This window comes from Aotus nancymaae, unplaced genomic scaffold, assembly GCF_030222135.1.
Source record: "Aotus nancymaae isolate 86718 unplaced genomic scaffold, 86718_ANA_hifiasm-v0.15.2.pri h1tg000046l, whole genome shotgun sequence".
Lineage (NCBI taxonomy): Eukaryota > Metazoa > Chordata > Mammalia > Primates > Aotidae > Aotus > Aotus nancymaae.
The window spans coordinates 29,376,548-29,392,422 of record NW_026988460.1 but is presented as its reverse complement, the minus strand read 5'-3'; the positions used below and the strand labels follow the sequence as shown (position 1 = coordinate 29,392,422).

Below are 15,875 nucleotides of genomic sequence, written 5' to 3'. Positions count from 1 at the left end.
TTGCACCATCCCGGACTGCAATGCTATCCCTTCTCGGACCACTCCAAGGAGCCTCCCTATCAGGTCATGCCTCTCTCTGAGCTCCCCCAGAGCTGGACGCCCCTCTCTGAGCTCTCCTGGAGCTGTATCCAGAGGCCCTTCCAGCGGGAATGGGGTGACCAACTCCAGTGGACCTGGGAAGGGGTTGCTGCCGACACTGGTTTCCCCACGAGGCCTCCCCCAGCCTGGGCCCTTCCCCCACTGGAGGGACACACAAAGCCTAGGGCCTTGCACCATTTCCAGAGCTCCCTGGGTGCTATGGTTTGAATATCTATCCCCTCCAAAGCTCATGTTGAAATTTAATCCACAGTGTGGCAGTATTGAGAAGTGGGGTCATTAAGAGGTGATTGGGTCATGAGAGCTCTGCCCTCTCAGATCAGTTAATCCATTGGTGGATTAATAGATTGATTTCATGGATTGATGGGTTGATGGATTAATGAGTCACCATAGGAGTAGGACCTGTGACTTTATAAGAAGAGTAAATGAGACCTGAGCTAGTGAACTCAGCCCCCTTGCCACGTGAAGCCCTGAACCAGCTCCAGAGTCTCCAGAGTCCCCATCAGCAAGAAGGCCCTCACCAGATGCAGCCCCTAAAGCTGGGACTTTTCAGCATCCATAACTGTAAGAAGTAAATTTCTTTTCTTTATAAATTACCCGTTTCAGGAGCTCTGTCATAAGTAACAAAAAAGAGACTAAAATACTGGGCCACAGCCCCATTCTTTGGAGCCAGGCTGAGGAGGGAATGATGGGGCCTTGGACACACTGGGGCCACTGTCTTTGTGAGGTGCTCCCTGGCCCTCACATGCTCCCTTAGAGGCTACGCACGCTGTGTTCTAAGTCACTGTGTGTGCGATTGTTGCACACCCATTTCGATGACACATGCCTTTGTTCCCAGCTCACTCAGCTCCCACACAGCCCCCAATGGGACCTGTTTGCTGAAACTGACACCCATCTGGATGTCTCACTCTCAGGCGTCTCACAGTTAGATGTGCCCTGCCTCCTGCTGTCATGCCCTCAGCACCTGGACATGCTGGCACTTGTCACACTCAGTCCCTTGTGCGGGCAGCTACTCCACTGCTCTCCCACTGATGTCCCCATGTACAGATGCTGCAGGTACCCAATGTCATGCTGTCACACAGGCACTGTGCCCACCACATGCAGCCCTGCACCCTCTGCTGTATCTGCAGAGCCACAGCACAGGCCCTCGAAGACTGAGGGAGCTGGGGCAGCTCTGGAGGCTGTCCTTGGGGAACTCTACCTGCTCTGGCCTGTTTCCTCTCTGGCTGGTGCCAGAATGTCTACATCCTCATAGATCACAGGCTGACTACCCTGTGGGGTCCCAGCTGGATCACTGGAGGACCCAAGAGACAGGGTCATGTGTGCAGAGCTAGACAACACAAGGGGTGCCCAGGTGGCTCTCCATCTGGCACCTCCTTCAGGCAGGTGATTGTTAAAACCCTAGTCCAGTGCCCACAGGGGCTGATGGCATAAACCCAAGGTCACGCGGCATTTTAACTGCCTTGAAATTGCCTTTTACTTCCCAGGTATTCCCAGTTGGACAGTACTGGCGAGACCCTTTCCAGGATAGGGTGCTGTTGCTGGGTTGGGTTACAGACTTGTTTAAAATAAGTATAAGGTTGTTTTGCTTTTTTCTGGCTCTCATTGTCAGGAAAATGTTAGCCAATTTTCTGCAGTTACAGGGTAGGGGTTTTTTTGTTGTTTTTTTGTTTGCTTGTTTTATTCTGTGGCTTTGTCATCCAGGCACTTCCTGAGAGGCATGTTTCCAATGTTTAAAATTTAAAATAAAGCCCCAGTTTCTGGCAAACAGCGAGATTTCATACATTATGGTTTTAGAAGCACAGCTGAATGCATCTGTGGGCTTCAGCAATGAGTGTGACAGCTGGGGGTGAAGTCAAGGCCCTGGCTGCTGCATGCAGTTCCAATTGTGTGTCACCAGAACACTCCAAGGGGTCAGCGGGCCCAGATCTCAGGATGCCACCTTTCCCCATCATATTGTGGCTCCTGCATGAGGATACAGGTGAGGCCGCCTGGAACAAAAACTCAGTGACAGTCGTTCAGGGTGTTTTCTGCTATCCAGAGGAAGGGGGCTCAGGCCTGTGGGACAGCCGCTCCACTGGGCCACTCGGAGCTCTTCTGTTGCTCCCCCATCTCATGGCCCTTTTTCATGAGAGTGAACCATTTACTTTTCAGGTATCCGAATGTCAAAGGGAAAAGAAGGACACCCAAGCTTGCTTTAAAGACCCAAACTGGACAGTCCATTCCATTCCCAGTGCAATGCCATTGGCCTGAACCTAGCCCACTGCCATTCCCAGTGGCAAGAGAGTCTGGGAACTGACAGCCAGTTTCAGGTCGGGTGCCTCCATGGGCTCCCTGGCATCTGCAACCCTCCCACAGGCTCCCTCTGACCACCAGGCCTCTTGGCCTGAGCACAGGAAGGCTGGGTGTGCGTTAGTGCCCCTGGGGGCAGTCCTCACCCACATCTGATGAAAGTCGGGGGATAAATGCTCCAGCTTTTATCCCTCCATGAAGAATATCGAAGGACAATCTGCATGGTGCCCCCAGATTTTCCCACAAGGACTGGACACCACGTGCCCACAGTGGCTGCTACAGACTGAATTATGTTCTCCCCAGAGTCTTATGTGGAAGCCCCCATGCACAACCTGACGCTATTTGGAGACAGGGCCTTTGGGAGGTGACCAGGCTGAAAAGAGGTCATGAGGGTGGGGTCTGGGGGATTAATGTCCTCATAAGAACAGCCACTGGAGAGTTCTGTCTCTCTCCCTCCCCGTCTCTCCCTCTCACACAGGGAGAAGGCAGCCCTCTACAAGCCCGGAAGAGAGCCCCCATCAGGGAACCAAGGCAGCTGGCACTTTAACCTTGGACATCCAGCCTTCCTTGGAACTGGGAGAAAATAAACCTTATTTAAAGCCCCCAGTCTGTGGTGTTTGCTACAGTGGTCCCAGCAGACTAAGCCATGGCTGCCAGCTCAAGGGCACACTCCTTGCCTGGTTCTGTCCCTTCCCTGTCTCCCCACTACTCTCTATGGACTAACTGGAATCGCCTCTCACATAAACTACTCACGCCCCCATCCCTGCCTCCAGAGCTGGTTCTGGGGGACCCAGGCAAAGGAGAGAATCAACCGTAATTCCACGATGATGTGCTGCTTTTGTTCCACTGGTCTGAAATGCTAGGTTAGTTTGGATCCTTTTCTGTGGCAATGCCAACATAAAGGTTGTACGGTGTGTGACTGCAGGATAAACTCCTAGGAGAGGGTCCCACCCACTGACGCACTGTCCACTATGCCTCCCCCTTTCCACCTGTGGATCCATGTTTGACTGTAACTGCTCACAGCCTAAGGGCACATGGGGAGCCAGGTGGCCTCAGTGAGATGCAGGGTACCGGGCCCGTGTTGCTACCTGGGCCGCTGCATGAGCATTTCTAACATTTATGGAGTAGCTGTGCTTAGAGAGTATTGCAGCACCATCCCTCTCCTGCCAAACATTTAGGCTGTCGCGTGCTCTTCTGCAAGGGCTTCCCTGCAGTAGAGCTTCCTGAGGCCTCGTTTTCTCCTTTGTGGGGATGGACATAAACCCCGTGCACCAGGCGGGGGCTGCAAACACATCCCGACTGTCCTCAGAGTCTTCCTTCAAATGCCCAGGAGGGGAGGCACAAATTAAAGACCCCGTACGTTTTTATAAATTGACTCATTCAGGTAATGGGCTATCAACTTTTTCTACAAACCACCACCAGCTTTGCTGCCACGAGTGAAAGAGCAGGCAGCCAGCCCCAAACACTCTGGGCCCCGTGTGTAGTGCAGGTGTGGATGCAAGGGAACCCGGAGAGGCTGGGAACCTCTGGAAATTGGTCTGCTACCAGTTCAGGAGCTCTAGGGGCTCAGAAGCCCTCCGACCGACCTGCAAATCCTGTCCTGGGTCGGGGAGGGGAGACAGTACACCCCAGGGGATGGGGACAGGAATGCATAGAGCAGCAGCACCCACAGTAGCACAAGTGGAAACAACCCAGACATTCACCCAAAAGAGAGTGGACACATCATGAAATGAGAAACGTGAAAAATGAAGGAACTACAGTGGTAGCATCATCATCACATGACTTTTAGCAACTTGCTGTGAAGGGGAAAAAGTTACATGGAGTTTGATACAATCTTATATAATTGAAAAAAGCAAACAATGTGTTACTTCTTTTTTTTTTTTTTGAGACAGAGTCTCACTCTGTCACCCAGGCTGGAGTGCAGTGGTGCGATCTCCGCTTACTGCAACGTCCACCTCCTGGGTTCAAGCCATTCTCCTGCCTCACCCTCCTGAGTAGCTGGGATCACAGGCGTGAGCCACCATGCTCAGCTAATTTTTTTATTTTTAGTAGAGATTGGGTTTCACCATGTTGCCTAGGCTAGTCTCGAACTCCTGAGCTCAAGTGATCCACCTGCTCTCAGCCTCCTCCCAAAGTGCTGGGATTACAGGCATAAGTCACCAAGTCTGGCCAAGATATAATTTAAAGCCGGGAGAAAGATGTGGTGACCTGACCGACAGGGGAGGAGGGACTCAGGGTGGGGTGAAGTTGGGGAAGGAGCTCTCAGCAGGAATAAGGGTGGGTCTCGTGTCCCTGGTTATGCTGCATGGTAGACACAAGTTGATGTATTTGCTTATATCAAACACTGCATAGCTTTAATTCCCATAGACAACCTCCTTGAGGCTTATACAGTCCAAACGAAGATCAGCCTGGCTCCCACCCCCACAGGAGGGGACCCCAGAGGTCTCTGCTCCCTGCAGGTCTGTGGGTGCTGCTGGAAGCTGTACTTTACCCCCAGGCAGACGCTGTGAGTCCCCTGCATGGATCTCGGGCCCCACCTAGTGAGGGAGCCTGGAGTCTTGGCTGCGGCAGCACAGGGAGGCCTGTCACCCTTCCCCAACCATCACAGATCTGACTCCAGGGTCTGCTTCTTGCAGGCTGGGAACCCATCCCATCCTGCCCCTACAGCCTGGGAAGCCAACCCCCTTCAATCTTTTCATCATAAGGGTCCTCACTCCACCTCCTTTCTGGGACAATAAAGCCACTTGCCCACTCCAGGAAGAGGGCTACAATTAGTGTCCTGATTTTATTTACCCTCCCAAGGACTCCAAGGGGACTTTCTAGCCCCTCTCTTTGTGGAACACAGAAGGGGACCCTTAAATCTTCAGCAGGCACCTTGCTGCCCAGTGCTGCTGTCTTGCTTTCCAAAGCCTCCAGCAGCCACACCACACTCCTTACGTTACTGATGTTGTAATACAGGAATACGGCATCAGGCTCACGTATGACAACCCACAAAAATGGTGTGCCTCGCTCTGGGTCCTGTCCCCAGGTTCCCTGTTCTCCTCCTCAAAGGTAATGATTGCTGTCTGCTCCACATAACACACACACATACACACACACCACCCCCACACACAACACACAACACATACACACACTCACAACACACATACACACACACCCCGTTTTTAGTACACACAAGATGGCAGTGTATCAGATATACTCTTCTGATGTGCTTTTTAACGAGTATTGTAATAGACCTGTAGATCATTCAGAGCAGTCTATAAAGAGCTGCCTCTACATTTGAATGGCTGCCTAAGATTTCCAGGAGCAGCTGTATAATTCAGCCACTTCCTATCAGTGTTTAGGAAACAGTTTAGCTGCTTTCCAATCCTTCGCTGTTTCTAGCAGTACTGGAGTGAGCAGCGTTTACTTACCTGTGTGAGTGTACATTTGGGATAAAGTCCTAGAAGTGACATTCATACTCTTTTTAATCCTCACACCAACCCTGCAAGATTCAACATTATTACAACAATTTTAGAGATGAGAAAATGAAGGCTCAGAGAGACAAAGTGATCATCCCAGCTGGAAGTTGGGTGGGAATCCACACAGTTTATCAGCTTGGCATAGCTCCTTGGGGGACCACAAAGCACTCCCTGTCTGTGAAGGCTGATCCCTTCACTAAAGTCTCTGCGGCCGCTGCCCAGAGCCTGCCAAGGAGTAGGTGGCCAGTAAGGAGGCCACACAAAGCCCAGACTCTAGGAGAGGCCCCTGGATGGCCCTGCCGCCTCTCTGGTTGTGGAGGAGGCAGTCTCAGTGTCGAGGGTGGACAGCAGGAAGGCGAGTTGTCTGGGGAAGCGGAGGCTCAGCAACTTGAGTTCCCAAAGGCTACACAGTGGAGGTGGCGGTGGAGCTAGCAGTAGTGCCGGGCTGGAGCCGGACGGTGACGTAAAACCTGGAACCTCGAGCCTAGAGAAGCCACACACAGCCACACGTGGCCTTTAGGAGCCCTGCTGGCTGCAGCCATTACAGCCCAGAGAAGTCAGCCAGGGCCACATCTGGGAGGGCCCCAGTCAGGATCTGCTCCCAACCAGGCTTGGCCTGGCCCGTTCCACACAGAGCCTCTGCCACCTGGTGTCCCAGGAAGCCATGGTGGCACCCCACACTCGCCTACCCCCACAAGCAGGCTCCTCCAGCCACCAGACATCCAAGCCAGAATTTAGGAGTCCCCCAATGTTTCCTGAGCCCCTGCCTCATAAGTGGCTGGAGATGTGTTCCTAAGCCCTGCCCATCCACTAAGTGAGCTTCATTTTCAGCACCTGCCAGAGGCGTACCTCTCTGCCATGCCAACCTGACTGTGAGGCCACCCTCTCTCTTCCACCCCTCCTTCCAGCCCATCCCCCAGCAGCTACATGTAGGACCCAGCATGCCACCCACAGGCTTGACTGTCTCAACAGCTACCTCACAGGATGGGGTAGGAAATCTCCCTTCTGCCTGCTCCTCACTGTTTTGCTGCCATTTGACAGAAGCTGACACCCACAGGCCCCTCCCTAGCTCCTGTACTCATGGACCCGGCTGTAGAGATGTGGAAACCCGCCACTGCCCATCTCTCCAGCCCGGGCATGGGATCAACTCCCCACTGTGGCAGGGCCTTGGGGGCCGCTCTGTCCCTGGTCATTTCTCTCTCCCCAGCCTCGCCTCTGCCCACTGCCACCTTCAGCTTCCCAACAGCAGGGTTCAGCCCTAGGTCTCTGCTCTGACCCGACAGCTGCCCCTAACTCTAAGCCACTCCATTTTGCATGGGTAGAATCTGAGACCAGGAACATCTGAGCTCTCAGAGGCCAGACCTGGCAGCTAAGCCCATCGCTTCAGCTTGGAGCTGTGGGGCAAAATCCTGGGGATCTGGTGCTCCTGCAATCAAACTGTGGGGAGTCAGGCCCCGCAAAGGCCAGAGCCATGTGTGGGCTGGGTGTGTGTGCGTATGTCAGTCTGTCTCTCCAGGCGTCTGTTCAGGGATGGAGTGTGCATCCTCATGGCTGGCCAGAGTTGATATGCAGTGTATCAAATGATGGGCATGGAAAAGTCAACACAGACCCACCCTGGCCCTGAGGGCCCCTGACATTAACGGAGTGGATGGGGGATCAAGGCATCAGTGGGCCAGGGCATTCAGGAGGCTGAGGGGGCCTGCACCGCTGGCGGAGGAAGCCCTTCAATGCTACACAGCTGTTCCCCGTGCAGTGCATGACTGAGGAGCTGCCGGGTCCGAGGCTTTGTTTCTTTCTCCACATCTGTTTAGGAGGGAGTAGGTGTGCCTGAGGGTCTGCTTTTCTGTGGCTGGATCTTTCCAAGGGTGTCCAGGGTTTCCTTGAGTGCCCCATGTTTCAGCTGAGGGCCCGCCCAGGGCCCCTACCCTTGGAGTACAGCATTAGCCAGTGCAGTGCAGCCACACTAAGTGCAGAAGCGCCCGGCTCCTTCCCTTGCTGCTCTCCCTTGTGGAGGACCTGGCTAAGCTCCTGCTGCAGAGGCCAGTTTCCCCACCACCCGTGCAACTAAGCCTGCCCCCAGTGGCCTAGGTCCTGCCCACGGAAGGTCCTGTATGCCCTTGCCTGGAAGCTGCCTGGCTGTGGGAATAGTCATCAGGCTTTAGCGTCCCCCTTCTCTGCCTCAGTTTCCTCAGCTTTAAAGTGGCACATGCTGGGAGGGTGATGTGAACGTCTGCATGCAAAATCGGGGGAAGGAAGGCCAGGCAGCATGCACAAGGCCAGTGGGGGTGGTAGCCTCAGGGCAGGTACTTACCCTCGGACTGGGATGGACCTCGTTGGCACCAACGTCTTCTGCAGGGGCAGCTGCACCGTATTGGAGTTGTCTGTGACCTTCCAGGGTTGCAGGGGCTCAGGGTCGGGCTCTGTCAGCAACGAGAACCTGTGACAGCACTTGGAGTGTCAACATGGCCACCAGCCACCAGCCTCCTGAATTGGCTGTCACTCATCTGGAACTTTCCATTTGCCAAGCACTGTTCTAAGTGCTTCACAAATATTAGCCCATATGCCAACTCACACGTGTGCTATGAGGCAGGTGTTACCCACATTTTACAGACATGAAAACTGAGGCACAGAAGTTGCACAGCCAGGAGGTGGAAGCTAAGCTGCCGCCGGCTCAAGAATCTTGTTATGGCCACAGCAGCCAAAAGAGCTGGTCCAGAGCATCCAAGCCCCTGGGTGCTGGCCTCCCCTGGTTTCAACCTGAGGCCACTCTGTATGGTGTGTACCTGCTACCTGGGCCTCACGGTGTCTACGGTGGGGGACAGAATGGGGTGCAAGGCTATATAGCTAGAGTCTCCTGGGGCAAGGACAGGGACAGGTGCTCAGCTGGCCTGGCACAGAGACACAGCATGGAGCTCATCGTCCCTACCACCCTCAAGCATGGCTTCCCAGATGGTCCTCCATGGTCTTTGTGGGCAGCCCTGCCAAGCATCCAGGGCCACCGCTGGGCACACAGCACCTGTTTCTGGGGTGGGGAGTAAGCATAGAGTGGGCAGCTTGAGGTTGCAGGGTGCCAAGCTCAGCCCCAGTGCCAGGTGCTGCCTGCTGTCCTGCAGGTGGGAGGCCAGCTGCCCCTAGGCCCCCTCAGGCTGCCCATTATCCCAGCTGAATCCTAGTCCCAGGAGCTCACAAACAACGGGTGCCCAGCACACCAATTCCAACACAGCTCAGAAGGGGCAGGCGTCTGTGGCCATGCTCCCCAGGTGACTTGAGAAAGCAGCTGGCCTGGGCTCTGGGATGACCCAGCGCGGCCTGAGCCCACCTAGAGGCCCCTCGGCTTAGGCTGTGATGGGAGCAATGAAGGCAGACCCTAGACTGTCAGCAGGGCAAGGGTTGCTAAGGGGTTCCCTGTGGACAAGAAACCCCCTCTGAGCTGCAGCCCCACAGAACACATCTGAGTTCCCAGGATGCTGGGGTGACCTGGGGGAGGCAGGGCTTGGCTCCAGAGGTGTGAGCATCCCGCACCTGTATGGAAACTTCTTGGCAAAATTCTCCTGGGCCTGGATCCTCCACTTCTTACTCAGGTGAGACTTCCGGCGGGCCCTGGAGTCCATTACTGAGCGGGTTAAGCTGTGGCGCACCTCTTGGCCATGGCTGGAAGACAGGAGGGGGCATCAGAGGGGGCAGGGGTGGTGGCGGGCAGAAAGCAGAGTGACAGAGCAGCCCAGCGGGGTGGGGGGTGCCTGCGGGCCTCCAAATGCCGGCATCACTGCCCTGCGTGTGCACCACTCTGTGCCATTTTCTCCTGTGTGTAGCTTCCTGTGATCACCATAATTAAGGTCCTCACCAGACACTCTCCCCAAAGCTCTCTCACTCCACAGCCACACCTGCCCGCAGCCCGGTCCCCAACCCTGGCAGCCACTGATCTGTCCTCCATCATGGGGCAGTATGTGACTTCAGGAGTGCTATGCAGAGGAACTGCACATGAGGCATCTTTCTGAGACTGGCTGCTTATCCTGCTTTCGTCCAGATCTGCCCAAACTTCACCCACAGTCTGTCCCTCCCGCTACTGAGTGCCGTTCCAGGGCACGGTTGGGCAGCTGCTCAGGCCTCCAGCTTGGGGCACTTACAAATCCACTATTACTATTCAGATGCAAGTTTTTGCCTGAAAGTATCTTTATTTCTCTGAGATATATTGCTGGGTCATGTGGTGAGTCCATTTCTAGTTTTTTGTTTGTTTGTTTTGAGACAGGGTCTTGATCTGCCACCTGGGCTGGAGTGCAGGGGTGTAATCACAGCTCACTGCTGCCTCAACCTCCTGGGCTCAAGTGATCCTCCGACCTCAGCCTCCCGAGTAGCTGGGACTACAGGCAAGTGCTACCATGCCCCACTAATTTTTTTTATTTTTGTAAAAATGGGGTCTCACTACATTGCCCAGGCTGTACATACATTTTTAAGCACCCCAGATGAACAGAGTTGGGTGAGCATTGAGACTAGTGGAGGGTAAGGCCTGACCCCTGGTGTCCTTCATGGCAGCATGTCACCCACTTCTCACTGGTGTGTCTTCATGTAGCCACCTCAGCCAGCACACCGCCACACAGGACCCTGAAGCATGTTGTGACAATGCCGACTGCCTACAGTTCCCTGGGTGCCACATTTGGTCCCCTGAGCTGACAGCTAAAGCCCTGGTCTGGGAGGAGGGCTGATTCCTGGTCTGGGTGGCTGGGTCTTTGTGGCACAGCCAGGTGGTGGTCTTTCTCTGGGACCAGCACCATCCAGTAGAACTTTCTGAGATGAGGGAAATGCCCTGGGTCCATGCCATCCGAGATGGCAGCTGCTGGCTACATGTGGCTATCAGCTGAGCATGACTGAGGGACGGAGTAGTTCCCAGTTGTATTTAATTCTAGTAACTGTGAACAGTTAGCTGCATGTGGCCAGTGCCTACTGCATTGGACAGCACAGCTGTGGCCACTTGGAGGAAGGCTGCTGCTTCCCCAGGTGTGGCTCCAGCAATGAGCTTGGAGGCTGTGCCTCACCAGAACCCTAGGCCTGAGTGGTTCCTGTCCTCTCTCAGGAAGCCCAGTGCTTTGGTCAAGGTGACCCCTGATGCATGGTTCCTTGGCTGCTGGGGTTCCTCAACCAGGCTTGCTGTGCCAAAACCCCATGTTTACAAGACAGAGGAGGCATCGCCCCTGCCACAGCAGCCAGCCTGTGTAAAGGAGAGATAGGCAGCCTTTGGGGGCCATCACCCTGTGGGGCCAGGACAGTGCAGTCGCAGGAGAGATGACACGGTGCAAGTTTGACTCTGCTCCAGCATGGTGGGTGCTCTACCGCAGGGCCAACCAGGTGCTCCAACCCCTGGGCCACAGATCAGTGCCAGTGGGCTATTAGGAACTGGGCTGCACAGCAGGAGGTGGGTGGCGGGGGAGTGAGCATTGTTGCCTGAGCTCCTCCTCCTGTCAGATCAGCGGCAGCATTAGATTCTCATAGGAGCGTGGACCCGATTGTGAACTGAGCGTATGCAGTATCTAGGCTTCGTGCTCCTTATGAGAATCTAACTCATCCTCGATGATCTGAGGTGGAACAGTTTCATCCCTAAAGCCACCACTCCCCACCACGGTGTCCATGGAAAAATTGTCTTCCATGAAACCCTGGTGCCAAAAAGGTTGGGGACCACTGCTCTAGAGCCACCCCCTGGCCTCACAGACCCTCTAACACGCTTGCCAGCCACCCACTGCCTCCCTACTCGATAACCCTGCCCCTCCAGCGCTGTGCCGGCTTTGTCTCCACAGGCTTCCGTAGCCCCACTGTCCTCTGTTAGTCCTCTTGATGGACAGGGCCATGCAGTGCGCCTTGCAGGGGCTGGGGTGTGGCCCCTAGGAATGTCTGCCTCCCCCCACATCCAGCGGGCAGCATCAGGACAGCCCAGCTCACAGGCCTGCCAGCCCCTCCACACCACACTCTGCCCCATCCTACCCGGTACTCCACGGAAGGCCCTCAGCCCAGAGGACTGTGTGCTGCTTTGGTGGGGATGCCCCAGGAGCAGGGAGCCTGCGAGCTGGCAGGGACCTGGCTTCAGCCTAAGATTTGCAGCAGATGCTGTCAGGGGCCCATGCACAGCCCCTCCGCCCTCACCTCCACACCTGGAGGCCTGGCCTTCCACTCCTTCAGCTGCAGAAATGCACTAGGCCATGCACAGAGAGTGGGAGCAGCCCCTCACCAATGAGGGAAGGGAGTGGGATAAATACCCCTGCTCCCTCGACTCTCTGTGGGGGTAGCTCGGAGCTGTGCTCTCCACAGTCACCCATAGCAGCCTGTCGGGGCAGGCTGAGCTGCAGCCATGGTGAGAAAACACCCCAGAGTGCATCCTCCCCTTCCCTCCCCACATTCCACTTTCCTCTCGGTGCCTCCTGGGTGCAGCTCCCAAGTGCAGCTCTGCACTCGCACCTGTCCAGGGCCTCCTTGGGGACCGCACATCTACACACGGATGTCCAGCAATCGCTGCAAACGCCCCAGCCCGAGGACCCAGGCAGAGAAGACAGCCGCTAAGCAGGTCTCCCACCTCACCTCACTGCCGTTCCCCCACACACACTGACACGCACACTCTCACAGACACATGCACACTTTCACACACACCCCGACACATTCACATACACACTCACACTCATACGCAGACTCACCCCCACACACAGCCCCCACACAGACTCACACACATGCAGACTCACACACAGAAACAGATAGACACACTCAGACACACTCATAAATACACACAAATTTACATACACACACAGACACATACACACACAAACTCACATACACACACACAGACTCATACACAGACTCACACATTCACACACAGATTCACACACACACAGACTCACACTTGCACACACAGACACTCTTATAGACTCACACTCAGACCTGCCCTCACACACACCCACACACACAGGCAGGGAGCCATCTGGACATGGCTGGCCTCTCCCCCTCATCACTCTGCCCACAGCCACTCTGTCGCCATCCACAGCTACCTGACCTGGGAGCTCCTCGCTACCTTGGTCCAAGGCAGAGACTGCCTCCGCCAGCCCCGAATGCAGCTCCCTTCCTTTCGCAATTCAAAGCAGCTGGTGTGGCTTACTACCACACCTGGCACCATTCCAAATTGATGATGTCTGGAGAGGAGCCCCCAGGGAACATGGGTAGCCCATCCCAAATCTGGGATTCTGGAGTTCTCCAAAAGCCGGTGGGCTCCGGCAAGCGTGCTCGGCAGTGAACCTGTAACGTGCCATGCTGCTCATCCATCCGTCTGAGGGTGACGTGTGAGGCTGCCTGCTGCCAAGTGTGGACTGGCTCAAGGCCCTAGGTGGGAGGCTGCAAACTGTACACCGAACACAGGCCCCTGGGACCATGGCCTTGGCGGCATGGGAGACCAGCCTGTCTGTGAGCCAGAACATACTCCTTACCCACTGCCTCTGCACCCGTCTCTGACTCTGGAAGATCAGCCATCCAGAGGGCCTTTGCTCTGACATACTGGGGTATTTGCCCAGAAATACTGCCGGTCCTACTCATGACCTGTCCTGGGCCCTGAAGGGTGGGCTTCCCCACTGACTTGCCCACCAGCCTACTACAGACTGCAGCTCTCTACACCAGTGCTGGCTAAAGGGGGTCTTGGTGGTCCCCGCCCCTGCAGCCCTGGCTGTTCTGAGGACTCTGGGATCCCTTCGCTGGGCCTAAGCCCACAGTCCTGCAGCCACAGCCTGGGCCAGGCCCAGCTCAGCCCCTTCCTGTCAGGTGCACGTGGGCAAGTCACCTCCAGCCTAGGCTCAACCCTGAGGAGTCGGGGCAGGGGGAAGCCTGGGCCAGTTCTGGCAACAGGGTCACAGCAGGAGGCTGCAGAATGGTGCCTGTGGCCTCTGCTAAGCGTCTGCTACATTCTATGCATAACCTCACTTCATTTTTTTTCTACCTGATGGAGAACATACGATGCTCACCCCCACAACTCAGATGAGGAAACTGGGGCTCCGGAAAGTTAACTGATTTGCCTGCATTCACACAGTGAGTGGGGGAAGAGGTGGGGTTCAGGATGGGTGGTCTGTGCTGCTTCTGCTGGGCCACATGGCCTCAGACAGTCCTGGACCAGAGCAGCAGCATTACCACAGGAACTGAGGGATCAACGGAGGCAGGGGCGGCCCTCAGGCCCACCTCACAGCCTCCCACCTGACCCCTAGGTCATGGGGATAACCCCCTATAAGCTAACTGCTGAGTCTGCCCCCTAGGGGAAGGGCTGCTGCAGAGTCCAGGGCTGCCCTCTGCCATCATGATCCTGTCCCAGCCTCTTCTCCACCACCCTGTTGCTGCTATCCAAGTCCCTAACCAACTTGGGACTGTCCTTTCCAGCCACGCAGGCTGTCAGTGCTCACCAGGCAGCCACCTTGAATCCTGGCAGTGATGATGATCAGACGTTATTGGAGACCCTGGAACTGCTCCTGCTCAGCAAGATGCTGGTGTGAGAGCTGCTGTGGCCCCCGAGGCTGGCAGGGCCCTGGCTATAGCCCTCTCTGGGAAGACCCAGTCCCAAGCTATGCCTGGAGCTTCTAGCCAGAAAGGAGAAGCTACAGGACCCTGTGGGCTGGCTTATGTGACACCAGGCGGACTGAAGCTGGCCATGGACCCAGCTGCCACGCTACCACAGAAACAGAGGCCCCAGGGCCCCCAGACAGGCAGTTCCTACAGGCTCATTGTGAGGTCAGAAGCTCTTGAGGTCACAATTGGTGACATCACAGCTGCTGACCCAGCCTGAAGCTCAGACTCCAGCCTGAAGCTGCTCTGGGCCAGGGAATGGCTGCAAAGCCAGTAGCACATGGGCCAGGGCTGGCCAGCTTCTCAGCTCCACGCACCCAGATGGAAGCATCCATACCTGCACTCTTCCTGGCAGACACCTCTCCCTGTTCAGGTTCTGGAAACAGAAGAGATGCCAGAAATAGGAAAAGATTCACTGAGGCTGCAGAAAAGCTGTTTCTGTGGAGGAGTGAACACCAGGTTGCAGGGGGTTGAGAAGACAGTGAAGGAGCTGAACTGGAAGTGCTGTGGCCGTTCACCTATGCCACTGTCTGCCGCGCCCTACGACTTTTCACTAACTAGTGCTAACAGGTTTTTTGTGTGGATTATTTAGGGTTTTCTACATGCCATCTGTGAACAGAGGTAATTTTACTTCTTCCTTTCCATTTCAAATGCTTTATATTTCCCTTTCTTGCCTAATTGCTCTGGCTGGAACTTTCAGTACTGTGCCAAATAGAAGTGGGGAAGGTGGGCACCCTTGTCTCGTTCTTGATCTTAGAAAGTTTCCAGGTTTTCACTATGAAGTATGGTGTTGGCTGTGGGATTTTTTTAATATATTGCCTTTCTCATGTTAAGGAGTAGTGTTTTTATCATGAAAAAGTATTCAATTTTGTCAGGCGTGTTTTCCACACCAATTGAAATGATCATGTCTTTTTCTCCCTCATTCTAATAATGTAGTGTAGTACATTGATTTTTTCATTATTCTAGGGATAAATCTTACTTGGTGACATTGTATAACAGTTTTACTATGCTGATGAATTTCGTTTACTAATACGTCATTGAGCATTTTTGCATGCATATTCATAAGGGATATTGGCCTCCAGTTTTCTTGCAGTGTCTTTGTCTGGCTTTGGCATTAGGGCAATGCTGGCCTCACAGAGAGAGTTAGGAAATGGTCCCACCTCTTCAATTTTTAGAAAAGCTTTGAAAAGCATTTATGTAAGTTCTCTAATAAGTGTTCGTTAGAATTCACGAGTGACATCGTGTGGTCCCGGGCTTTTCTTTGTTACTGATTCACTCCCCATACATTAGGGTGGCTATTATCTGAAAAAAAGGAAAATCCAAGTGTTGATAAGGTTGTGGAGAAATCAGAGCCCTCTCATATTGCTGATGGGAATGTAAAATGGTACAGTGGCTGTGGAAAACAGCCTGCCAGTTCTTCAGAAAGTTAAACATAGGATTACCATATGACCC

At 54.5% G+C, this 15,875-nt stretch overlaps 1 protein-coding gene across 1 annotated transcript; it reads right to left on the bottom strand.

The window, feature by feature from the left end:
• Window positions 1-5,958: 5,958 nt before the first annotated feature.
• On the bottom strand, window positions 5,959-14,568 carry CUNH3orf22 (chromosome unknown C3orf22 homolog). Its single transcript, XM_021667044.2, has 4 exons — window positions 14,264-14,568; window positions 9,372-9,500; window positions 8,161-8,286; window positions 5,959-6,333 (listed from the first exon to the last, which is right to left on the bottom strand). The coding sequence occupies exons 2-4, from the start codon at window positions 9,458-9,460 to the stop codon at window positions 6,123-6,125; spliced, it is 426 nt and encodes a 141-aa protein (XP_021522719.2). The 5' UTR covers window positions 9,461-9,500; window positions 14,264-14,568; the 3' UTR covers window positions 5,959-6,122.
• Between the last annotated feature and the right edge of the window lie 1,307 nt (window positions 14,569-15,875).